This window comes from Aquarana catesbeiana, linkage group LG07 (assembly GCF_042186555.1).
Source record: "Aquarana catesbeiana isolate 2022-GZ linkage group LG07, ASM4218655v1, whole genome shotgun sequence".
Taxonomy (NCBI): Eukaryota; Metazoa; Chordata; class Amphibia; order Anura; family Ranidae; genus Aquarana; species Aquarana catesbeiana.
This window is the reverse complement of record NC_133330.1, coordinates 83,835,213-83,860,499: the sequence shown is the minus strand read 5'-3', so window position 1 is coordinate 83,860,499 and position 25,287 is coordinate 83,835,213. Positions and strand designations below refer to the sequence as shown.

The 25,287-nt window shown below is 42.6% G+C and overlaps 1 protein-coding gene across 1 annotated transcript in view; it reads left to right on the top strand.

The window, feature by feature from the left end:
* ACAD9 (acyl-CoA dehydrogenase family member 9) overlaps nt 1-25,287 on the top strand; it is a 189,061-nt gene that overhangs the window by 80,820 nt on the left and 82,954 nt on the right. Inside the window, exons 3-5 of the mRNA XM_073592394.1 lie at nt 3,139-3,240; nt 20,880-20,986; nt 24,268-24,368. Coding sequence (XP_073448495.1) covers nt 3,139-3,240; nt 20,880-20,986; nt 24,268-24,368 — 310 coding nt within the window. The remainder of the gene's footprint in view (nt 1-3,138; nt 3,241-20,879; nt 20,987-24,267; nt 24,369-25,287) is intronic.

Genomic DNA, 25,287 nt, shown 5'->3' with positions numbered 1-25,287 from the left:
CCCTTCAGGTCTGGTATGGATATTAAGGGGAACCCCGGCCAAAAAAAAAAAATGGCGTGGGGTCCCCCTCAAAATCTATACCAGACCCTTCAGGTCTGGTATGGATTTTAAGGGGAACCCCGAGCCAGAATTAAAAAAAAAAAAAAAAGGCGTGGGGTCCCCCCAAAAATCCATACCAGACCCTTATCCAAGCACACAACCTGGCAGGCCGCGGGAAAAGAGGGGGGACGAGGGAGCGCCCCCCCTTCTGAACCGTACCAGGCCACATGCCCTCAACATTGGGAGGGTGATTTGGGGTAGCCTCCCAAAACACCTTATCCCCATGTTGATGGGGACAAGGGCCTCATCCCCACAACCCTTGGCTGGTGGTTGTGGGGGTCTGCGGGCGGGGGACTTATCGGAATCTGGAAGCCCCCTTCAACAAGGGGACCCCCAGATCCCAGCCCTCCCCCCTATGTGAAATGGTAAGGTATCCCTACCATTTCACTAAAAAAGTGTCAAAAATGTTAAAAATGACAAGAGACAGTTTTTGACAATTCCTTTATTTAAATGCTTCTTCTTTCTTCTATCTTCTATCTTCCTTCGGTTTCTTCCTCCATCTTCTGGTTCTTCCTCCAGTGTTCTCGTCCGGCATCTTCCTCCGCGGTGTCGACGTCTTCTTCCCTTCTTCTCCGGGCCGCTCCGCATCCATGATGGCATGGAGGGAGGCTCCCGCTGTGTGACGCTTCTCCTCTTCTGACGGTTCTTAGATAACAGGGAGTGGGGCCACCCGGTGACTCCGCCCCCTCTGACGCACGGGGACTTGACGGGACTTCCCTGTGGCATTCCCCGTGATGCCACAGGGAAGTCCTGTCAAGTCACCGTGCGTCAGAGGGGGGTGGGGTCACCGGGTGGCCCCCCTGTTTATTTATGAACCGTCAGAGGAGAAGCGTCACACAGCGGGAGCCTCCCTCCATGCCATCATGGATGCGGAGTGGCCCGAGGAGAAGAAGACGCCGACGCCGCGGAGGAAGATGCCAGACGAGAACACCGGAGGAAGAACCAGAAGAAGAAGATGGAGGAAGAAACCAAAGGAAGATAGAAAAAAGAAGAAGCATTTAAATAAAGGAATTGTCAAAAACTGTCTCTTGTCATTTTTAACATTTTTGACAGTTTTTTTGTGAAATGGTAGGGGTACTTTTGTACCCACTTACCATTTCACACAGAGGGGAGGGCCGGGATCTGGGGGTCCCCTTGTTAAAGGGGGCTTCCAGATTCCGATAAGCCCCCCGCCCGCAGACCCCCACAACCACCGGCCAAGGGTTGTGGGGATGAGGCCCTTGTCCTCATCAACATGGGGACAAGGTGTTTTGGGGGGCTACCCCAAAGCACCTTCCCAATGTTGAGGGCATGTGGTCTGGTACGGTTCAGGAGGAGTGGTGCTCTCTCGTTCCCCCCTCTTTTCCTGCGGCCTGCCAGGTTGCGTGCTCGGATAAGGGTCTGGTATGGATTTTTAGGGGGACCCCACGCCATTTTTTTAAAAAAAATTTGGCTGGGGTTCCCCTTAATATCCATACCAGACCTGAAGGGCCTGGTATGGAATTTAGGGGGACCCCCCACGTCATTTTTTTTTTTTTTTTTAATTTTGGTTCGGGGTTCCCCTGTGGGGAAATCCCATGTCGTTTTTATCAATGAACTTTTATGTGTATTGTGGGACCGGCAATTCATTAATAGCCGCGAGTAGTTTTAAATGACTTTTTTTTTTTTTCCTTTGAAATGTCATTTTGCTATCAGACTGTTCTAAACACGGGAAACATGCGTCCCTTTACAGGCATACTATAGACACCCCCCAGGTACGAAATTTAAAGGGATATTACACTTTTATTGTTTCACTTTAAGCATTATTAAAATCACTGCTCCCGAAAAAATTGCCGTTTTTAAAACTTTTTTTTGCATTGATACATGTCCCCTGGGGCAGGACCCGGGTCCCCAAACACTTTTTATGACAATAAAATGAGCACTTTTGATTATTCATGTTTGTGTCCCATAGACTTTAACGGTGTTCGCGTTTTCGAACAAATTTTTTGCCTGTTCGCAAGTTCTGGTGCAAACTGAACAGGGGGGTGTTCGGCTCATCCCTACCTGTGTCCCTAGGACAAATATCCAACTGCAGGCGAACAGATCCCACTTGGTATCCACTTCAGAAAAGAACTCCTCGATGGGTCAATGCTGAAGTAAATAAAGCTCACCTGAGTGCAGTCACATGATTGCTCAGTTTTCTCAGTGGCTCTTTAGGCTGGAGCCGGAAGCGCCTTAATAAGAAGTCTCATTCACACTGGGCTCTTACATGCGTGATCCTTGCAGGGCCTTGTTTTCCTGGCTCAGGGATGTACAGGTGCTCTGTGCATCCCCGTCCATTGCTGTCTATTTGGGCGCAGCAGCTGCATGGACACAGCTGCTGTGTCCCAATATGACATCTGTGTGGCTGTGTTTTGGGGCCTTGCACTCAAACTTGAATGAATGTCATATTGGGAGCAGTGGCTGTGTCCATGCAGCCGCGGCCACGTCCCTAAAAACAGCAATGGGATTGCCGGCACAAGGATCCTTGGAACACCTGTACATCCCTGTCTGGGTAAACAAGGCCCTGCATTGGGCATGCATATAATTACCCTGTGTGAACAAGGCCTAATTATCTAATTAAAGGCATGCTGAGGTAGTTTTTTGTGTGACTTCTGCACAGCAATGACCTTAATTTGTATTATTATCCACAGTACAGTTAGGTTATTAGGTGTTGGGTAACATTGCCTAGCCTTCAGACCTGTGCTAAAGCTTTGGCCAGGTGCATTGCAGTTTTCACAGTGCTGCCAGATGATGCTATGCTGTGCAACCTCCCACTCCTGTTCAGTATTTGTTGGTGAGGCTTCTATGAGCTCAAACACCTTGTATTCTTGAAGCCTGAGAACACTTGGTATTCCTGTTTTTAGTGGATGCTAGAGAGACTACAGGTAAGCTGTCATTGCAGCCAGGTGCAGAGAATAAATATTGGAGCCAAACAGTGAGTACATGGTGTCTCTTGAGTGTTTTAAAATGTTTCAATTTGGCTAAAGACTGCCATAAAACTGAGTATATTTGCTAAATATTTTTTTTTTCTTTTTGCAGTTGATTCTAAAGCAATTGATCAGAATGCTAAAATTCCACCAGAGACGTTGAAAGGGCTGAAGGAGCTTGGCCTTTTTGGCATACAGATTCCTGAAGAATATGGTGAGTGTTAGACAAGATGCATTTGAAAATACCTTAACCACATCAATCTACTATCTGCATGTTTAATGACAATATTTAGTCTAAGTACCTAATTTGTCTGATCTGACGAATAAGACCACACAAATATATAGTGGGGTTTTTTTTTATTTTTTTTATTTTCATTTTTACTTTTATTGAGAGAATATAAATATTTTCCAATCTTGAAAAAAAAAAAAAGTCACATTCTTTAGTCAATGCACATTTCCCAAAGTGATATATAAAAACAACAGAATTAAGGAAAGGGAAAGGGAAAAAACATCAAGAGGCAAGAGAACAAACCATATTCTCTTTTATCATCCCATCCCATCCCTCCTCCCTCCCCTCCCCTTTCCCACATATCCTTACATACAACTTTCGTTCTCAACCAAACTTCCTCTCTTTACTCAAACCATTGCTTCCATATTTTAACAAATTCCTTATAATTCCCCCTCTTCATACAGATATATATATTTCTCTTTCTCAATCGTGTCCTTTACCACCTGCACCCATTCTATTACTGTTGGAGGGTTTTTATCCTGCCACTTATGTGCAATCAACTTCCTTCCTTGAAACAAACATCTAGTTACTGCAGTCTGTGTGGCTCCCAATATTCCTTCCTCTTCTATTAAACCCAGAAGACACACCTTAGCCTCTGCATTCAATGATGTTCCAAACACAACGTTAATTTTTCCTATTATTCCACTCCAATACCTATATAGCTTAGGACATCGCCAAATCATATGTATTCGATCGCCTCTTCCACCCCCACACGTTTGGCATTCTGCATTCGATCTTCTCCCAAACATAAACAATTTGGAAGGTGTGTAATAGGACCTGTGTATCAGGTATAAGTGGGATACGTTCTGTGTGGGTGAAAGCGAAACCTTTGGACCTAAAGCCAGGACCGTTTCCATTGTTCCTCCGTTATCGACCCCACGTCCTTCTCCCACTTAACCCTATTACCATATTCCACCTCTCCTTCCTGTCCTGCCCTCATTGTACACTCATAGATTTCGTATATTAATCCTTTAGATGTTTGAACATTGACCAATTTCCTGAGAGAAGGCATTTCATTCAACTCTGGTACTTTCCCTCTAAATTGCATATCTAGGGCATGCCTAACTTGTAGGTATCTGTAGAACAACTGGTTTGAAATTTCGTATTCTTCACTTATTTCCTGGAATGATTTCAGTCTGCCAGCCCTATACATCTGTGCTAAATAATGGATGGCCTTCTGATCCCATTCCTCTATTTTCCCCCATTACCTTAAGTTCCCTTAAATTTTTATTGTCCCATATAGGAGAGAATTCAGAAAAACCGCCATAACCCAACATGGTCCTGACAGTTTCCCAAACTCTCACCATTAATTGGGTTGTTGGACATCTAGTTCCAAAGGAATCCTCTTCCACCGCCCCCACTACTGTATTATGGCCGGTATCATTCAGTAATAATTTATTTCCTACCTCCCTTTCTACGAATATATTACTTCCTTTCATATACTGTAATTGCGCCACCAAAAAGTAATAACTCGGGTTCACCAGTGCCAAGCCTCCCATCTCTCTCGGCCGCTGTAATACCTGCAAGCGAATCCTTGCAGCTCAGTTTTTCCAGATCAACTCTCTAAATAATCTATCTATTTTTTTAAACCAATGTTTTGGGATCCATACTGGTGAATTCTGTATTATATATAAAATTTGCGGCATCCATATCATCTTAATTAGGTTGATCCGACCAGCCACCGAGAGAGTTAAGCGACTCCACACCTTAGTCTTCTGCCTAAGCTTTACCATAAGTGGGACTACATTTCCTTCTATAAACTGTCCTGGTTCCTTGGTCATATTAATACCCAAATATCCCATTTGATTAACTACTCTTACTCAGGTTACCTGTTGCGTGAGTGAATCTGTAATGGGGTCTATAGGCAAAAGTACAGACTTTTCCCAACTAATTGCCAACCCAGAGAAATGTCCAAAGTCTTGTACCAGTTTCTTAGCGGCCTCCAAAGAGGATTATGTGTCCCCAAGGAACAGCAAAACGTTGTCTGCATACATAGCAACCTTTTCCTCTCCCATTCTTCTTTTGAAACCCTGAACCTCCTGGGATGCTCTTAAAGCAATGGCCAAGGGCTCCATTGCGAGGGCAAAGAGCAAGGGGGACAAAGGGCACCCCTCTCTCGTTCCCCTCTCTAATTGGAACCACTCAGAACACTCACCATTTATTCTTACCTTGGCCTCGGGGCTCTCCTATAGTAATCTTATCCAACGGACAAATTGGGGTCCAAACTGAAATTCCGCCAGAACCTTCCACAAATAATGCCATTCTAAGCTATCAAAAGCTTTGATTGCGTCTAATGATAGGATAGCCCTATTCCCTCTATTTTCTACCGGGATCTACATATTTAAATAAGCTCACCTTACATTTAGGCTTGTGGATCTATTTGGTGTAAAGCCAGTTTGGTCCGGGTGTATTACTTTACCAATTATTTTATTCAATCTTGCTGCCAGTACTTTTGCGAGAATTTTAACATCCGAACATAGAAGTGATATTGGCCTATATGAGGCTGTCTTTAGTTGATTTTTCCCTTCCTTTGCTAATGCAATTATTGTTGCTTCTGTCATGGAGGATGGGAGTTTCCCTCCCCTATAGCTCCATTAAACACCTGTAAAAGTTTGAGTAATAACATATCCCCATATTTTTGATAAATTTCTATCGGCAAGCCGTCTGGCCCTGGCGCTTTCTGATTTGTCATATCTGCTGTTGCTTCACATTCCTCAAGTGTCAACAGAGCTTCCAATCCCTCCCTATCTTCCTTTGATCCCACATTTCCCCTTCTACGTTTATCTGTGGCGTACTATACAAGTTTTTATAGTAATTCTTAAACTCATTTACTATTTCTAGCGTGGTCCTTCTAACTTTGCCTTCCCTATCCAGTATTGCTGGTATGATAGCTGGAGGGCTATTTGCCCTAGCTATTGGGGCCAATATTCTCAATACCCACTCTCCCTCACCAAAGAAGGCCTGCCTCTGAAATCATTTTTATTCTCTATTTTCTCCAGGACTAGTCTTTTTATATTCTTCTTGCTTCGCCACCCATTCGTCATATCTATCCGGGGTTGGTGCCTCCACATACTGCATTTCTGCTCCCCTTACTTCCTCGCTCACCCTGACTTCTCTAGCCTGTGATTGTCTTTTGAAATACGTTACTCTTTGTATCAGTACGCCTCGCAGATATGCTTTCAGGGTGTCCCAGATCACTCCCAATGATGCAGTTCCTGAGTTTAATTCCAAAAACTCCTTCAGGCTGGCTGCGATCCCTCCAGTGTCCTCATTTATCTCCAACCAAAAGGGGTTCACCTTCCAGTCCCCCCTATTATAGTTTTCCCCTATTTTTATTGAACAGAATAATGGTGAGTGATCTGATATCCTCCTTGGTTTGTAATCTACTTCCACCACTATTTTCAGAGCTTCCCCATTGCACAATAAGAGGCCAGTTCTGGACAAGGTAGAATGCGTCCTAGAGTGGCAGGAGTATTGCTTTACCTCAGGGTGCCACCTCCTCCATATATCCACCAACCCTGTCTCTTCACAAAATCGGAACAATGGGCCACTAAATGTTTCATCTAAGTTCTTATTCTTGGTCATATTAAAATCTCCTGCCACTATGACAGACACTCCTGGCTTGTCCACGATAAACCCCATCAGGTCACATGAAATTTCTGTACTAAATGGTGGAGGAATATATACATTAGCTAACACACATTCTCTATCTTCAATCGCACAAAAAAGAAAAATATATCTTCCATTTTCATCTATTTTACTTTGCCTGCAGGAGAAAACCACACTGGAATCTATCAATATACTCACCCCCTTTGAATAGGAGGTGTGAGTCGAATGATATTGCACTCTGAATTTCTTATGTTCTAAGACATTAGTTGTTTCTTTCTCAAGGTGTGTCTCCTGCAGGCGAGTATTCCAGACCCATCCAATCTGGCCACAGAAAAAATTGCTTGTCTCTTAGACAGAACCTTTACCCCCCCCCCCCCTACGTTCCAAGAACATTCCTGCTTATCCTAAACTGACCCGGGGTCTTCTACTTTTTTTCCCTCATCAGAATAATTCCTCAAATTTATTTCATTTACCGTATATACTCGAGTTTAAGTCGTTCCGAGTATAAGTCGAGGCCCTAATTTACCACAAAAAAAATGGGAAAAACTTAGTGACCCGAGTATAAGACGAGGGTGAGAAATGCACAGCTACTGTAAGTGGAAAAGAGGGTCAACAATGCCCATTTGCAGCCTCACTGTGCCCATTTGCATGCCTCACTGTGCCCATTTGCAGCCATAGGTCCCCCGAACTTCAAACTCGATAGTTAAGGGTTCCTAGGTGCCCCCTAGCTGCAGCCAAAATGTGGGGTCCCTGAACCCCAATGGTCCCGAAATGACATTGCTGCAGATGGACACAGTTGACTGATTTTGCAAACTCAGTGGAACTAGCACCATAAAATATCCAAAGCTGGGGTTTCTAGTGTCCCTGAGATACAGGGCCCCAAAAATCGGGTCAGAAAATGTCAAGCACTTTTCTGCAGCAGAGAATTACATTTTCCAAACCGGCTTTGGGGCCCCGTACCTAGGAACCCCAGTTTTGGATATGTTATGGTACCAGTTCCACTGGGTTTGCACACCAAATTTGGGGTTCCTAGCACAAAGTGGCCCTGAGATACGGGGCCCCAAAGTCGGTTCAGAAAATGAAATTTTTTGCTGCAGAAAAATGCTTGACTCGAGTATAAGTCGAGGGGGGCACTTTCAGCACAAAAAAATGTGCTGAAAAACTCGACTTATACTCGAGTATATACGGTACTTTCATATTTAATATTCTCAAATACTCTTCCCCTTGTGTATTATAATTTCTTTTTAGTGTTTTTAGTGCATTACCCTCCTGTGCAAACTTATAATCTTTCCCATATTTATTCTTGCAACTCATACAGAAATCACATCTCTCACTCACACCTCTCCCCCCCCACACTCACACCCAATCCATACCAAAACATTTCTTTATTTTCCCTTACAACCTTAAATTCACCCCATTCACTCCCTCCCCCCCCCCCCTACTTTTACCACCCCACTCCCCCACCCTCCCCTACTACCTCTTTTCTGCCCACCTTTGGGCCCATATTGAGGGCTTCTAACATGACTGTATTTCTTCCCCAAAGTGATAGGTCTTACAACAAAAATATTCTGTGAACTGTGATCTCGATTAGGTAGGGGGAGATCAGTCCCCAGTGTCTCAAATATTTCAAATGTGTCCATCAGTACAAAATACAAAAAAAATAACACACCTATATTCCCCCCCACAGAAAAAGAGGACCCATACATCCTCCTACTCTACCTTCCCCTTCCCTCCCCCGCTCCTGTTTTTGTGGATATATATACAAAGAATATACAATCTTCCCTTTGTTCATCTCTAACCATAATGTCACTTCTGTAGGTGTATTAAAAAAATCTGGTTTCCCCAAGGGCTGTCACTTTTAGGCTTGCTGGATACATCAATGCATAACTGACTTTAAGCTGTTGCAGTCTACGCTTACACTCTATGAATTTAGCTCTTTGTTTTTGTAATTCAGGGGAAAAGTCTGGGTATAATGAGATCCTTAAGCCATTGTACTGTACATTCCTCCTCATTCTTGCTTTTTGGAGAATGATGACTTTATCTTTGAAATACAGAAGTTTAATAATCATAGGCCTGGCTTCCTGAAGGCAATGTCCTAAGGGGGATTCTATGTGCTGTTCAATAGCAAAAAAATTTGAAAAAGTCTCTGCCAAACATCTCTTTAAGCTACCTTCACTTTTCTCCGGGAGACCTAGTGCCCTTATATTTTTCCTGCGTGCTCTGTTTTCCATATCATCTATTTTATGGATGCACGTATTTAGCTGTCCTCGCATCAATTGGACCTCTTGGTTTATTGGGTTTATATCGTCTTCTATTTGACTAAGTCTCCCCTCAAGGACTGTTGTTCGTGTGGATACCTCCTGTATATCATGTCTTACTAATAATACATCTTCTCTAATATGTTTAAGCTGATCAAATAATTCATTCATAGATGACTTACAGTTGTTTGCCATAAGGATCTCTTTCAAAGATGGTTCTTTCTCTGATGCCAAGGATAATACAGACATACCATCCTCTGCTCCTATCGATGCTCCTTGCACAGTCTCAGGGGCTGTGGATGGCACAATTGCTGGAGCAGCTGGTGCTGTTGTTACTGGTACTGTTGTTGCCACTAGTACTGTTGCTGGTTTCCCCGTTTTTGTTGCTGTCTTTATTGACACATCTGCCACTGAACCTTGACTTTTTCTCCCCACGGAGTGGGCATGCTGTGATTCTCCTGCTTGCCCGCTCTTCTTGGGTGACTGATTTGGCGTATGAGCATATCCCTCCAACTTTGCAGCAGCAGCTTGGCTTATCTTTTCCTTAGGTCCACGTGGGGCCTGAGTACTCGCTCCTACCCCCCCTCTTTCTTGTGTGGCCACCTCCTCCCCTCCCCGTCTTCTAGACATACTGGGAGGCTGGTTCGTACGATCGCCTCGTGGAAGTCATGGACGGCCGCTCTATCCCGCGACAGCGTCACTTCACTCTCACCGAGGTGTACGCCGTTTGCAAATCTCCGTGGAAGAGCCACAGGGAAGCTCACCGCCTACGTCCCAGGTTCCAATGCACCAGAGCGCCGTTTTCCTCTCTCTCCCGGCGTCCTCCTTCCCTCCTTCTCTCCTCCTTCCTACACCTCAATCCTCTCAGGCATGGGAGCGAGCGCGAGGTCCGGGACTGCAGCGACCTCTCACCTCAGCATCCGGTCACGCCCCCTGCCTGATCGGCTCTCCTCTCAGTGTTTACCGGGAAATATGCTTTAACCTCTTGTCTATGAGGACACTTTTTAAAAATCATATTTTTTTTGCTAGAAATTACTGTACTTTAAATCCCCAAACCAATATATATTTCTGAAAGCAGAGACACTAAGGAATAAATAAGTGGCAGTTGCAATTTTTTATTTTAACCACTTCAATACAGGAAATGCGTTTCAGGGCATGGCCCTACTTCAAGTCATCTTGAAGGGCCCTAAATGCGTAGTCATGTCAACAGTCACCCACTTCCCCTTCGCTCCTTGGCTTACACTCCATCCACCACCCTGTGTTCCAAGCCTCACACTGGATCGGTGTTCCCTGAGTGTATGATGTCACCCTCGGGCGCTTCCACCTGCCGGTCCCTGCTAGCAGTTTTTCCAGCTGTCCATCGGCTCCTCTCCTCCATGGCCATCCCGCCACTCGCCACCAGAGCTTCGGTTTGATGCATTTGACCCTCCATCCACCTCTGCATAAACCCGTTCTCCCTTTACATTGGAGTAGGCTTGGCACATGAGGAGCTTGGTTTACCACCGCAGCATTGCTCCTTACAGCTGGTCTACACTTCACCACCTAATAAGGTACTATCACAGTGATAATTATGTTGCATAGCTGTTCCATCTATGCAAGTAGATTTTAACTGTTGGTATTCATCAACCTTTCAACTTTACAAGGAGATGCTTTAGAATCCTTTTACAGGTTGTGAGTTTAGAGTAAACCTTACATTATGGCAATAGAATTATTCCTCTCACTCTGATGGTAACAGCGATACCTGTGGCACGTTTTGTTTATATATACATGTACATGCCCTATGTTGTCCATTTACATTGGGGTGTGTACGGGGGTGAAGGGATGCTGTCAATGTTTTTAATTATTTCAATTTTTTTCTTTATTTAAAGGATAAGTTCACTTTTTGTAACATGTTACACCCATATTTACCATGTAACTTGTTACGAACGGACCGGCCCCCTACACCTCCCCGATCCCCTCTGTGGCAGCTAGCATGGTTCTTCTCCCTCCCCGCTAGCTGCTACAATTTAAAAAAACTATGGTCGAGCGGGGCTTCACTGATTGACAGGGCTCTGTGCAGTTGTCCTTTACAGTAGTGGTTCCCAACCCTGTCCTCAAGTACACCCTAAAGGCCATGTTTTGGGAATTTCTCTTGGATAAAATAGCTGTTTAAAGTACCTGTGCAAGATAAAGGAAAACCTGCAAACATGGCCTGTTGGGGTTACTCGAGGACAGGGTTGAGAACCACTACTCTACAGGGACTTTCATCATGGGAAATGTATGGGGGTTCACTTTTCTGTCCCTCTTTTGAAAATGCTAGTTGCCTGGCTGTGTCTGTCTTGAGTATTTTTTGAGTTTGCAGACCCACAACAAACATGGTATGGTAAGTGATACTAAAAAGCATCACCATTCTTTATCTTTGTACTTGATTTAGGTCATTGATTCAGTTCCCTTGCAGTGATGATGATATGCTTTGGCTTCAAAGCTGCCATTGACATTCTCAAAGGAGATGTCAGCAATGACAGCCTACATACTTTTCTCGTGACAGAGTCACTTTAAGTTCTATAACTATACGTCTTGCAGCACAGGTAAAATAATATAAAGCTTCATAAACCCAAAGAAGAAATAACTAACGTTACTGGTACAAATGAGCTGACACATTCAAATACTTTGAAAGTTTGTTTCTATATATTGTTGTTACTCTTTTTAAAAAATACGAATAAAAACATGATATTTTGCATTGGTTTAAAATTATTCTCTCAAATTTTACAATAAAGAATTTCTAACATATCCACAAATCACCAAACTTGTAGTGTATCTTTGAGATCAACAGGGTCTGCATTTCTCATATATAGTTTCTTCAGGACCATATCTTGCGATCCAAAAGGAGAGTTTAACCTGGCTGAATGGAAGCATAAATCACCCTATCGAAATTACATTACAATACATATATAATATCATCACTATATACATATGTCTCCACCTACCAAAATTGCAACACTGCAAATGCAGGATGTGAGGAGGGGCAAAACATACTCCTGATGCGGACACTGGGACGGGAAAGCACAATACCTAAAAACAAATGCACTATATAAATATACAAGCAGACATAGCCAATTAAAATATACATCATCCCAATTACCTATTCAATACAGGGGACTTACAAAGAGGGGAATCCAGACTATGCTTGAAGGGGCACCATTAATACATCCAGTCTCTGTGAAAACAATCACAGATATTATACAGTTGTGCTAAAAAATGTGCATACACTGGCAGAAATCATGACATTTTGGCATTGATATGAAAATATTTTATTTAACCCCTTCCCGCTGACCGTACGCAGATATGCTTACTCGGCTTTCCGGGGTTTTACCGGGATGATGCCCGCAGCTGCAGGCATCATCCCGGTACCGTTGTTTACAGCGGGCGATCGGCTACCCGAGTATAACAACCGATGCGGCCAAAAGCCGCTCGGCTGTTATACCGGAGGAGCGGGAGGGGACATCCCGCCGCTTTTACCGGGCCTCCCGTGCGATCGGGAGTCCCGATGTCCAATCGGCTGTCTCCGGCGGCTGTGGGCGGGCTGGAAGGAAGCTGTGGGCGGCTTCGTTCCAGCCTACTCAATGTAAACGCGGAAGCGACGTCATGACGTCACTTCCCGTTTACTCGGCTGCCAATGGCGCCGGTTTTAAAAAAAAAATACAGTATTCAGAATCGCCGTTTTCGGCGATCTGAATACTTTGAAGTGCAAAGGAGAGATCGGGGGTCTTTTAGACCCCCGATCCCTCCATAAAGAGTACCTGTCACCACCTATTACTGTCACAAGGGATGTTTACATTCCTTGTGACAGCAATAAAAGTAAAAAAAAAAAAAAAAAAAAAAATTTTTTAAACACAATTTATAAAGTATAAAAATAAATAAAATAAAAAAAAATTTTTTTTTTTTAAAGTGCCCCCGTCCCCGCAAGCTTGCGCAGCGAAGAAAACGCATACGGAAGTCGCGCCCGCATATGTAAACGGTGTTCAAATCACACATGTGAGGTATCGCCGCGATCGTCAGAGCAAGAGCAATAATTCTAGCCCTAGACCTCCTCTGTAACTCAAACCTGGTAACCGAAAAAAAAATTTAAAGCGTTGCCTATGGAAATTCATAGGTACCGTAGTTTGTCACCATTCCACGAGTGCGTGCAATTATAAAGGGTGACATGTTTGGTATCTATTTACTCGGCGTAACATCATCTTTCACATTATACAAAAAAATTGGGGTAACTTTACTGTTTGGATTTTTTTAAATTCATGAAAGTGTCCCTTTTCCAAAAATTTGCGTTTAAAACACCGCTGCACAAATACCATGTGATATAAACTATTGCAACAATCTCCATTTTTTTCTCTAGATTCTCTGCTAAAAAAATATATATAATGTTTGGGAACTCTTAAGTAATTTTCTAGCAAAAAATACGGATTTTAACTTGTAAACACCAAATTTCAAAAAATAGGCTTAGTCATGAAAGGGTTAAGGATAGTGGTCTTATTAAGCTATGTATATTATCACATAGTTATTTGGCTCCTTTTTTAAATCATAATGATAACAGAAATCACCCAAATGGCCCTTATCAAAAGTTTACATGCTCTGGAATGTTTGGCCTTGGAACAGACACACAAGGTGACACACACGGGTTCAAATGGCAATTAAAGGTTAATTTCCCACATCTGTGTGACTTTTTAAATTGCAGTTAGTGTCTGTATATAAATAGTCATTGAATTTGTTAGTTCTCACATGGATGAACTGAGCAGGCTAGATACTAAGCCATGTGGAGCAGAAAAGAACTGTGAAAAGACCTGTGTAACAAGGTAATGGAACTTTTTATAATGATGGAAAAGGATATAAAAGAAATCCAAAACCTTGACAATGCCAGTTAGTACTGATCAATCACTTATTAAGAAGTTCAGAATTTTTCAATTTTTATCAGGTAGATAAAGATTGCAGCCACATCTGCCATCAGAATTGTTGGGGATACAAAGAAAAACCCACAGCTAACCTCAGGAGAAACACTGTCTGCTCTGGAAAAATACGGCGTGGTTGTTTCAAGGAAAACACTATGATGAGACTTGAACAAAAATGAGCTGCATGGTCGAGTTGCCAGAAAGAAGCCTTTACTGCGCCAATGCTACAAAAAAAGCCCAGTGGCAATATGCCCGACAACACCTTGACACGCCTCACAGCTTCTGGCATACCGTAATCTGAAGTGACAAGACCAAAATAGAACTTTATGGTCACAACCATAAGCGCTATCTTTGGAGACAGTAAACAGCGATGACAATACCATCCCCACCGTGAAACATGGTGGTGGCTCACTGATGTTTAGCGGGGATGTGAGCTCTAAAGGCACGGAAAACAATGTTGGCAAAATGAATGCAGCATATTATAAGAGAATACTGGCAGACAAATTCTTCTGCACGAAAGGTGAGCATGGAATGCTCTTGGCCTTTCCAGCACGACAGTGACCCTGGGCACAAGGCCAAGTTGACCCTCCAGTGGTTACAGCAGAAAAAGGTGAAGGTTCTGGAGTGGCCATCACAATCTCCTGTCCTTAACCAATTGTCTACTGGGCACGTAAACCCCCTTCCTGCCCAGGCCAATTTTCAGCTTTCACCACTGTTGCGTGAATGACAATTGCGCGGTCATGCAACACTGTACCCAAATTACAGTTTTTATAATTTTTTTCCCACACAAATAGAGCATTCTTTTGGTGGTATTTAATCACTTCTGGGTTTTTTATTTTTTGCTGAAAAAAAACGAAAAAAGACCGAACATTTTGAAAAAAAAAAACAAACCGTTTCATATTTTGTTATAAAATTTTGAAAAAAGGTAATTTTTCTCCTTCATTGATGCGGCTGTACTGATGGGCATTGATTGGCGGCACTGGTAGGTACTGATAGGTGGTACTGGCAGTCACAGTCGAGGCAGTCGCGGCTCTGTGTGAGGGACCGATGTCCCTCTGACAGAAGCCGGTGACCGGCCTTTTTTTTCCCTTACGCCATCAGCGTAAGGGAAAAAAAATAAAAAACAATTACTGATCTTCTGTTTACATCACGTGATCAGCTGTCATTGGCTGACAGCTGATCACATGGTAAGGGGCGGAGATCGACCCTTACTCCGATCTGTGTTCAGCCAAATCTAATAGACTCAGTGATAACAGAGTGCGCCACGTGCACCGTCCAGGGACGTGCTAACAGCGCATGCAATTAAGGCCCACTCTGTAGCTGTCATTCGGCTATAGCATGGGCAGGAGGTGGTTAATATCCTCAAGGCACTCTGGGGAGATCTCAAATGTGTGGTTCATGCAAGATGACCAAAGACTTTGCATGACCTGGAGGCATTTTGCACCTACAAGAATTTGGGGCTTCAAAGACAACTACTACAAAAGACACTGTCATTGATGCTAAAAGGAGGCAATACATACTATTTAAGGACTAAGGGTATGCAGACTTTTAGGCTTGGTTCACACTGGGGCAACTTGTGAGGCGACTTGGTCGCCTCACAAGTCTCGCTGCATTTCGAGCAATGGAACTGTTATAATCGGAGTAACTCAAGTCACTCCGACTTAGAAAAAGGTTCCTCACTACTTTGGGGGCGACTTCAGAGTGGCTTGCATTGACTTGTTTGCAAGCTGCGCTGAAGTCGCAATGTGTGGGCCTGCTTCAAAGTCGGGCCATTTTGAAGCAGTCCCAGTGTGAACTGAGCCTTAAACGGGTCATTTCATTTGTTTACTTGTTGCCATGTTTTGTTTTAAGATTGTGCCATTCTGTTCTGACCTACAGTTAAATATGAATCCCATAAGACATAAAAGAAATGCCTTTTGCCTGCTTACTCTTGTTTCCTTTAAAAATGGTACATACTGTATATTACCAATTCTCCAAAGGTATGCAAACTTTTGAGCACAACTATACATGCTAAATATAGTCCCAGATGCCAAATTACTCCCAAAAAACACACCTGCATGATGTAAAAACGATCAAAATGTCTCCAGCTCTCAGAATCTATCCCAGGGTAGTATACTTTTCAAGAAAAAAAAAAAAACGGGGGAACTGTAAAAGATATTACAAATCAGCAAAATGTCCGTCCCTACAATAAGACAGCATCACTGTTGAACACTTACATACTCTTGCCAACATCCGTGCCTTTAAGATGAAGTCACACATATAGGTGCCTCTAAGGATAGATGGAAATAAGCAATTACCCACAGATAAATGTGTGTCAAATATCAAAATTCGGTTTCCTAAATTGCCCCCTAGGAGAACCATAAATCTGTTAATGACTAGTTGTGCCCATCAATGACTCACAATGCAGAGTATATCCCTTAGTGGTATCTTACAGGTGTGCTGACTAGCTTCCCTCTTCACAAGGCCGCTCAATGCGCCAGGTCCAAATTGGCTCCCTTTTATATGTTCTCACCGGCCAAGGACGGCGCGGCCGCACTCAGACGTGCAGCCAATGACGTCATAATCTGGCACGAATGCCACTCGCCATGCAGTGCATTAGGTGCATTGCTTCGCCAGGCTGGAACAAGGTGAGATCTACCTAGTCCCCATGTACAGGTCAGAAAGATTGCGGCTTGAGGGTAGCGCCTAAGCGCACGCCATAAAGGAGAGGAGACCACCCCAAAACATCTCCCCCCCCCCCAGTGTAACCCTGCAGTATTGCAAAGCAGTGGAGACAGAATACATACCACATAAACGAAACTATACATAGAACCAAATTAAATACAAAAATATATATCGCAAACATGAAAGACAATGGGAAAAATAGATTCATACCAGTAGACTGCCAATTAGGAAACGTAGGTCATTATTACCCCAAAAAGCTATTAAGATAACTAGAAAATGCATTTCCTGGGGAAAATGCGTGGGAATGCTGAATAGCTAAATTGCTAAAATGGCCGCCATCAAAACTGCCCCATCATACTGCCATCAAAACTGCCCCATCAGAATTGCCCCATCAAAATTGTCCCCATTAAAACTGCCCCATCATATTGCCACCATCAAAACTCCCCCATCAGAATTGCTCCATCAAAATTGTCCCATCATATTGCCACCATCAGAATTGCCCCATCAAAACTGCCCCATCATATTGCCACCATCAAAACTGCCCCATCAGAATTGCCCCATCATATTACCACCATCAAAACTGCCCCATCATATTGCCACCATCAAAACTGCCCCCATCATATTGCCATCAAAACTGCCCCATTAGAATTGCCCCATCAAAATTTTCTCCATCAAAACTGCCCCATCATATTGCCACTATCAAAACTGCCCCATCATATTGCCGCCATCAAAACTGCCCCATCATATTGCCGCCATCAAAACTGCCCCATCATATTGCCCCCATCAAAACTGCCCCATCATATTGCCCCCATCAAAACTGCCCCATCAGAATTGCCCCATCAAAACTGCCCCATCAGAATTGCCCTATCAAAACTGCCCCATCAGAATTGCCCCATCAAAACTGCCCCATCAGAATTGCCCCATCAAAACTGCCCCGTCATATTGCCACCATCAAAACTGCCCCATCAAAACTGCCCCATCATATTGCCACCTTTAAAACTGCTCCATAAAAATTGTCCCCATCAAAACTGCCCCATCATATTGCCACCATCAAAACTGCCCCATCAGAATTGCCCCATCAAAACTGCCCCATCATATTGCCATCATCAAAACTGCCCCATCAGAATTGTCCCATCAAAACTGCCCCATCATATTCCTCTATTATAAATCGGTACATGGTGTGTCTGTCCCCTCCCCCGGGCTCTGTAATCAGAGCTGAGATGCTCCAGCCACCTCCCCCCCTGTGTATAACAGAAGCTTTGGTAACCATGGCAACAAAACAAACACAGTACACTCTGATTAATGGCTACAATTTCCTGAAATGACCTCTAAACAAAAAGCTTTTTCTCAAAAACTGTAAAAGATATCAAACTGAAAAGATATAGCCAGATAGCTGAATATTTTGTGAACATTTTAAAGTTTGTTTGGTGTCTCCAGGTGAAAGTATGAAGGAGCTGAAACTTTTGGGAGTGGAAGAAGAATTTAAGGATTTCAAGCATGCTCCCATTGACTTCAATTTTAAAAAAAAGTGTTAAAAAGCTTAATATTTTAAAAAGTATAAATGGTAGAAAAAAAGTTGAAAAAGAGCACACATCAGCTAAAAGAGACGAACATTTTAATAGTTGAATGGTTTTAATAGCTGAAAGTATGCAGAAGTTACGCAGAACCAAAAAACGTACGGAACAAAATTAACATTAAAAATAAATAAAATCGAATAACAATAGTGGGACTGCTAAAGCATTCCCACTAATTATCCAACCCCAGATTTAAAGCAGAAGTAAACCACCTTATTTGCCAAGGAAGCTGATATCTTAGGCCCATATATGATTTGCAACTGCCATGATGCTGCCAATGTGCCAATGACACAAGCCATTTGTTGGTTTGACAGTTTGGTTGACAGCATAAGCAAATGTAAACCATTGGCATTACCGTAATGTCACTGTTTCTTTGAAAATGTTAAATTGATGGGTTTAGTTCCGCTTTAAGACAAAAGAGCCTTCACAGAAATATGATCTGCAAAATAGTAACAAAAAGTTACAAGAATGGTTTAAAGCTGAGTTTCATTGAGCCTGTGGTGGGAACAGGCCTTTAGGTTATAAATCCACCTAGCCTCTTGTTGGAGGATTCCCTTGTCAAATCACCACCCCTCGGATCTTCATATACTCGATCTAGTGCCGCAAAACAAATGACGGAAGAGTCACAATTATGTTTCAATCCAACATGTTTACCAATAGGAGTATATAATAATCCTTTATGGATATAGTACATATGATCATAAATTCTGCACCAAAAATGATTTTATTAGATTAATATAAAGCTTCATACTGTATGTGAAAAGAACACTACAAGTCTACCTACTGACTGGATATGGTATTATAAAGCTGCGTTTCATATTTCGCTAAATATTTTTAGAAAATAAATTTTTTAAGTTCTGACCATAATAAATAATGAAATGGTGTTAAACGCTATACACCTTTAATCACTTCAGCCCCGGAAGGATTTGCCCACTTAATGACCAGGCCATTTTTTGCAATACGGCACTGCGTCACTTTAACTGAGAATTGCGCGGGCATGCACTGCTGTAACCAGACAAAATTAACGTCCTTTTTTTCCCACAAATAGAGCTTTCTTTTGGTGGTATTTGATCGTTTCTGCGGTTTTTATTTTGTGCGCTATAAACAAACAACGACAATTTGGAGAAAAAAACAAACTTTTTTTTAACTTTTTGCTATAATACATATCCAAAAAAAAATGTATTCATCGGGTTAGGCTGATATGTATTCTACATATTTTTGGTTAAAAAAATCGCAATAGGCGTGTATTGATTGGTTTGCATAAAAGTTATGGCTTCTACAAAATAGGGGATAGATTTATGGCATTTTTATTTTATTTTTTTTTTTACTAGTAATGGCGGTGATCTGTGATTTTTAGCGGGACTGCGACATTGCAGCGGACAGATCGGACGCTTTTGACATTTTTTGGGGGCCATTGACATTTATACAGCGATTAGTGCTATAAATAGCCACTGATTACTGTGTAAATGTCACTGGCATGGAAGGGGTTAACACTAGGGGGCGATCAAGGGGTAAAATGTGTTCCCTAGGTGTGTTCTAACTGTAGGGGGGAAGGGCTTACTGGAACTTGACCGAGATCACTGTTCCTGATCACTGGGAACAGTAGATCCCTGTCATGTCACCTGTCAGAACAGGGAATTGCCTTGTTTAGACAGTTCCCCATTCTGCCTCTGTAAAAGGGGACCGCGGACCCACGGGCACGCTCCCAGAGCGCGCAGCAGGCACGAGCGCCTGCCTGCTCCGCTGTACAGCTACAGCGATTTGCACAGGAGAGCCGACTTGCCACTATATAACAACGGCGGCTGGTAAGCAAGCGGTTAAATTGCATGAATTAATTGTGATTAATGAACAAAGCCTAATGGGGGGCGTTTTACTAAAACTGGAGTATGCAAAATATGGTGCAGCTTTGCATGGAAACCAATCAGCTTCCAGGTTTTATGGTCAAAGTTTAATTGAACAAGCTGATGTTCCCTTTTTTTGTTTCAAAGCTGTATTGAGCCATTTTTAGAGGATACATTTGATCAGAACATGTGAACATCTAACCCCAAGAATTCTCATTTAGCAGCATGAACAAACGCAAAGCAGAATTTAAGCCTTTCTGCTATTCTAATATATAGTATATTCATGCTGGACCATTGCATCCCCAAACCATAAGAACAAATGGGAGACAACAAGCTGTAGTTAGAAGCTGATTGATCACAAAACACAGCTGCGCCAGATTTTGAGTGCACCAGTTTTTGTAAATTGCCCCGAATATGTTATAACAGACACGACTAATCATTTTTTGTGTAGTTGTTACTGTTGGTTGTGATTTATGCTTCATCTGTTGTGTATTGCATAATATGTAACATGCATAGATGGCTCACATTTGACTGCAGACTCGGACAAACTTTGAAGTATATTCTGGTTGGGTTTTAAATACATTAAGATACTGTAAAGGTACCTGCATATCCTGCACATACAATTTTGTCAGTACTAAATAGTTACATGTATGTGATTCTTAGTAATGATGACAAGTTTGAAATGTTTTCTTGCAGGAGGACTTGGGTTATCCAACACTATGTATGCCAGATTGGGAGAGATCACCTCACTGGACGGTGCAATTGCAGTGACTCTGGCTGCTCATCAGGCTATAGGACTGAAGGTACAGATTTCTGTATCATAGAATTCCCCACTCCACTGTGACATCTATAGATACTAGAGCAGAAAACTTGTGACAGTCACATGGGCAGACTTTGATTATTTTGATGAATGATAGGAGCTCAGAAATGCAGCAGTAGTGTTTTCTTTCTAATATTGATGAAAATCCCACTGTACCTCTTGATCCCACAGTAACTGGAAGAGATCACCTCATTGGACAGTGCAATACCCAAACGGCAGCTGCATCTAATTAGAGGGGACTGCAGCCTCTTAGCGCTTATTTTATTTTTGTGATGTGCAGGCTCCATACAATCACATATGTTGCTGTTTTTATTTTTTGAGGCCATTTTTAATGTTAAGGTATAGGAGCAGATGAGTACAATTCCCAGTGAAGTGAATTTGTAGGTCACTGTCTGAGTGCCCAAATTCCAGCTGCCTTTTTGTGAGTAAATGTTTAGTAAATGTTAGTAAAAGACAAATTGCAAAGAAACTCTGAGAACTGACCCCTGACATGAACCACCACCTCCAGAGAAACGGACGTCGCCCCTGGGACTTTAAATGAGATGTTCATGGTGATCAAAAGGGTAAATAAGTATAGAAGTACAAATGATTTATTAAGAACAACAACATAATCCAATATAGGACATGAGCATAGGTGAACAAGTTCATAAAACAGCAACATTGCATTGTAATCCTAAAACATAGCCATAATATAATAGTAATACATGTGATACAGGTATGCATGGTACATCTCTAATCCGACGCATTTCGCGAGCTTTCCTCGCTTCATCAGGGGCTGATGTGCATATCTGCTGTCTGTAAAAACAGATAAAGTATATAATTAGAGTATCGGTTATGATTGGACAGAAGCAAGAAGCCTGAACCAATCAGCCCATACTTACTTGTCAGACCAGGGTTACAGAGACTGAACCCAAGTAGGGGTCGGCAGAGGGCATCTCCCCCGGGAGCTGAAGAGACAGAGGACCCAGCAAAGAGGACCGAGGCAGCATGGCAATATGGAAAAGGAGAGAAAGCGTGGACCCAAAAAGCTCCCATGTGTCTTGCAGGGCATGCTCACTGTATGAAATATACAAATGTGTAGTATGTATAAGGTTAAATGTCTTAAAAGTATGAAACAATATGCATCATAGCATCAGGTACAAAAGTATGCTAATGAACAAGGTCTGAACTGATAGCGTTAGCACTGTCATAGGAATATGAGGTATGTGCTAGATGCAGAGTATGCGCAAGGTATCCTGCAGAGTATGGGAGAGAGGGAGGGTACAGAGTGAGTGTATGAATAAAAGGAGAAAAAGAGAGAAGAGGGACAAATGGGAAGTGAGGTGAAAAGGGAAACGATAAGAGAGAAAAAGGAGCGAAGAAAGAAGGGAAAAGGACAAGGGGAAAGGAGGGAAGAAAAGATGGGGAAGTGAAAGGAAATGCGACACAGTGAAATGGAAAAGGAAACAAAAATAATAACTGAAAGCAGGTAAAACAACGTGAAAGGAAAAGGGGAAGTGATAAAAAGTATGAATTGGGATAAAAATCAGAAACAAGGTGAGCATGTAAAGATGAATACACAATGGGGTACAAAATATGAGTGTTGAGAGTACATCAAGGTGCCTACCAGTGTAGTGGAGCATCCCGCCTGTGTGTTGAAAAGGCATGAAGAGAGAAAGTTTTGCCATACCGTCACCCCCAGCCTAAATACCCGGACATCCGCCGAGTTCTCCGCCCCTAACGTCATGCGTCAGGCGGAGCAAAGAGGGATCGCACCGCGCTCGCCGCACAGCGGCAGGCACTCGCAATCCCCAGCCTCCGCCTGGATGACACGTCCCGCCCACCAAGGAGCGGATACCGCTATAGTGCGGACATCCCCAGGTGGGCGTGGAAAAGGCATGACGCCGATGCACTGGTGGCTCTGCCCCTCCGGGGAGACCAGAGAGACGGAGACAGCTGGGGAAGATTGTTCCCCATTTTGTGCATCGCAGCTCCCAGAGGATGAAACAGACCACCTAACCCACAACAAGGGCGCAGTAGAGGAGCCAGGTCTGCAAGTACAAATAAAAACAAAAAATGAGTAAACCAGCATGTCATTGTGGATCAATGATGACAGGGCTAATGTTAACCGTAAAGATCTAGGCTCAGCATCAGACAAGGGCATTAAGGTGTCTTCCACCTGGGTACAAATTGCAAAGAAAATCTGAGAACTGACCCCTGACATGAACCACCTCCATCCCTAAATATCAGAGAAACGGACGTCCCCCCTGGGACTTTAAATGAGATGTTCATGGTGATCAAAAGTAAAAGACACTATTAAACAAAATAAAGCCTACAGTCAGGGGCCATAAAAGACCTACTTACTGCCAAGTAAGCTAGCTATAGTGGTCAGATGGTGATATGAATGTTTGAATGAATGAATGAGCCTTTATTTTGGGGGAAGCACTTTAGGTGATTTGGAAAAGTCCAGCCCTCCTATTGGATAGTAGAATAGTTGACAAGAAATGTTTCCACGACCAATAGATGTGATCGATAGGGATGATTATCTTAAGTCTTGTGAGTACTTTCTGTTTTATGTTTACAATGATCATTTTTAACAAAGGTAAAGTAGTAGTAAACTCACTGCATTTTTTAGCTTACTACATTAAGCACAAAAAAGAAAGAAAGAAAAAATCCCCAGGGAACCATTTATTAAAATTCTTACCCCACACTTGCAGTTTACAACTTTTCAATGTTGCTCGCTTCTGCTCTCTCAGTGCTGCTTCCCTGAACTTCTGATCTTCACAGGAACGAGTCAACAGTGGATAGTACAGTCATGAGTCAGTCTGTTAGTTTGAAGGGAGGGGGGGAGGAGGAAGAAGCAGAGGAGTGCATTGTAATCCTAGCCTACAGGCTATTGATGCTCAAATCTAGTGCCTTCAGAACAGGAATAGATGGGAAATCTTCCAATGGGGACACTAGTTCTTGTGACAACCAGGGATTTACTTCCTGTTTTAGCTATGGGACAGAAAGTGAATGAAAATCTCCACATTGAGACACAGAAGACAAAAATAAAAACTGCCAGAGGTTATACCGCCCATACTCTATCCAAAATGAAGTTCACCTTTAGTTCAACTTTAAATCTGCTGCTAAAAGTGCTTAAAAGCTCAGGGTTTAATATCACATTAATTGTCCTCTAGATTTGTATTTCTTCATAACATGGGCATCTGGTTTTATTATGCCGCATAAACCAGACTTTAATATTGGGAAATTTTTTAGACCTTCCATTTTTGTTTTATTTTTCAGGGAATATTGATTGCTGGTAATGATGAACAGAAAGAAAAGTACCTGCCTAAGCTGGCATCCGGGGAACACATTGCAGCTTTTTGCCTTACAGAGCCTGGAAGGTGAAGTAGATTAACTACCAATATAAAATGGAGGGAATATAGCATGATGTGTTTGTTTTCAAAAGCAGCTAGACTTAAAATAGATTACTTTGTGTTAAGTGGACTGGGGCGAACTGCAATTCTCATTTGGGCTGTTTATAGGGGTTTTTGGACCCTTGATGTGGTTACATTTGGATCTCCAATGCAATAGAAAAGCCATGTGTTTAGGACTTAAGATGAGGCATGTGAAAAATACTGTACTAGAAAATTGGTAAAAAAAAAATCATGTTTATTTAACATATGCACATGTCATAGCACATCAAACGTGTACATACATAAGTAAAAATTATTTCCTCTATATACACACCCATGTCATCTTAAAATGCATCTATCTATTCTACATGGATATTGTCATAACATTTATACAGTATACGCTGTGAGCCAGTATTATTCCATATGATTGGAACATTCTAAAACAAAGTTACGTGGTATAAAATACATTGTATATTGGAACCATATATTTTTCTAAAAGGCTTGATGCATTTTGTGGATTGATTCCACTTCCTCAGGAGCGAATGCATAAAATGGATATATTGGCTCACAGTCCAGAATCGCGATACTGTCAACTGTGGGCTGTCTAGAATGTCTATCCCAGGAGCTGTGGTGGTAAGGACCCATGGAAAAGACTGGGCATACACACAAAAACCCTAACCATCATGCCAGCGTGATGCTGGGGGAAGACCCTGGGCTATGCCGGGTGTATATAACATGCCCACTTGGATGTGATAGCCCTGTCAGTTGCAGTTCCTGGGCTTATTGCACATTACTCTGGACCAGGACCTCCTGTGGCAACACAAAACACCTCTGTAGTCACTGCTATGTACCACTTAGCGATTGTTACATGGACACTCTAAACCTTATGGGGCTTTATGTGTGTATG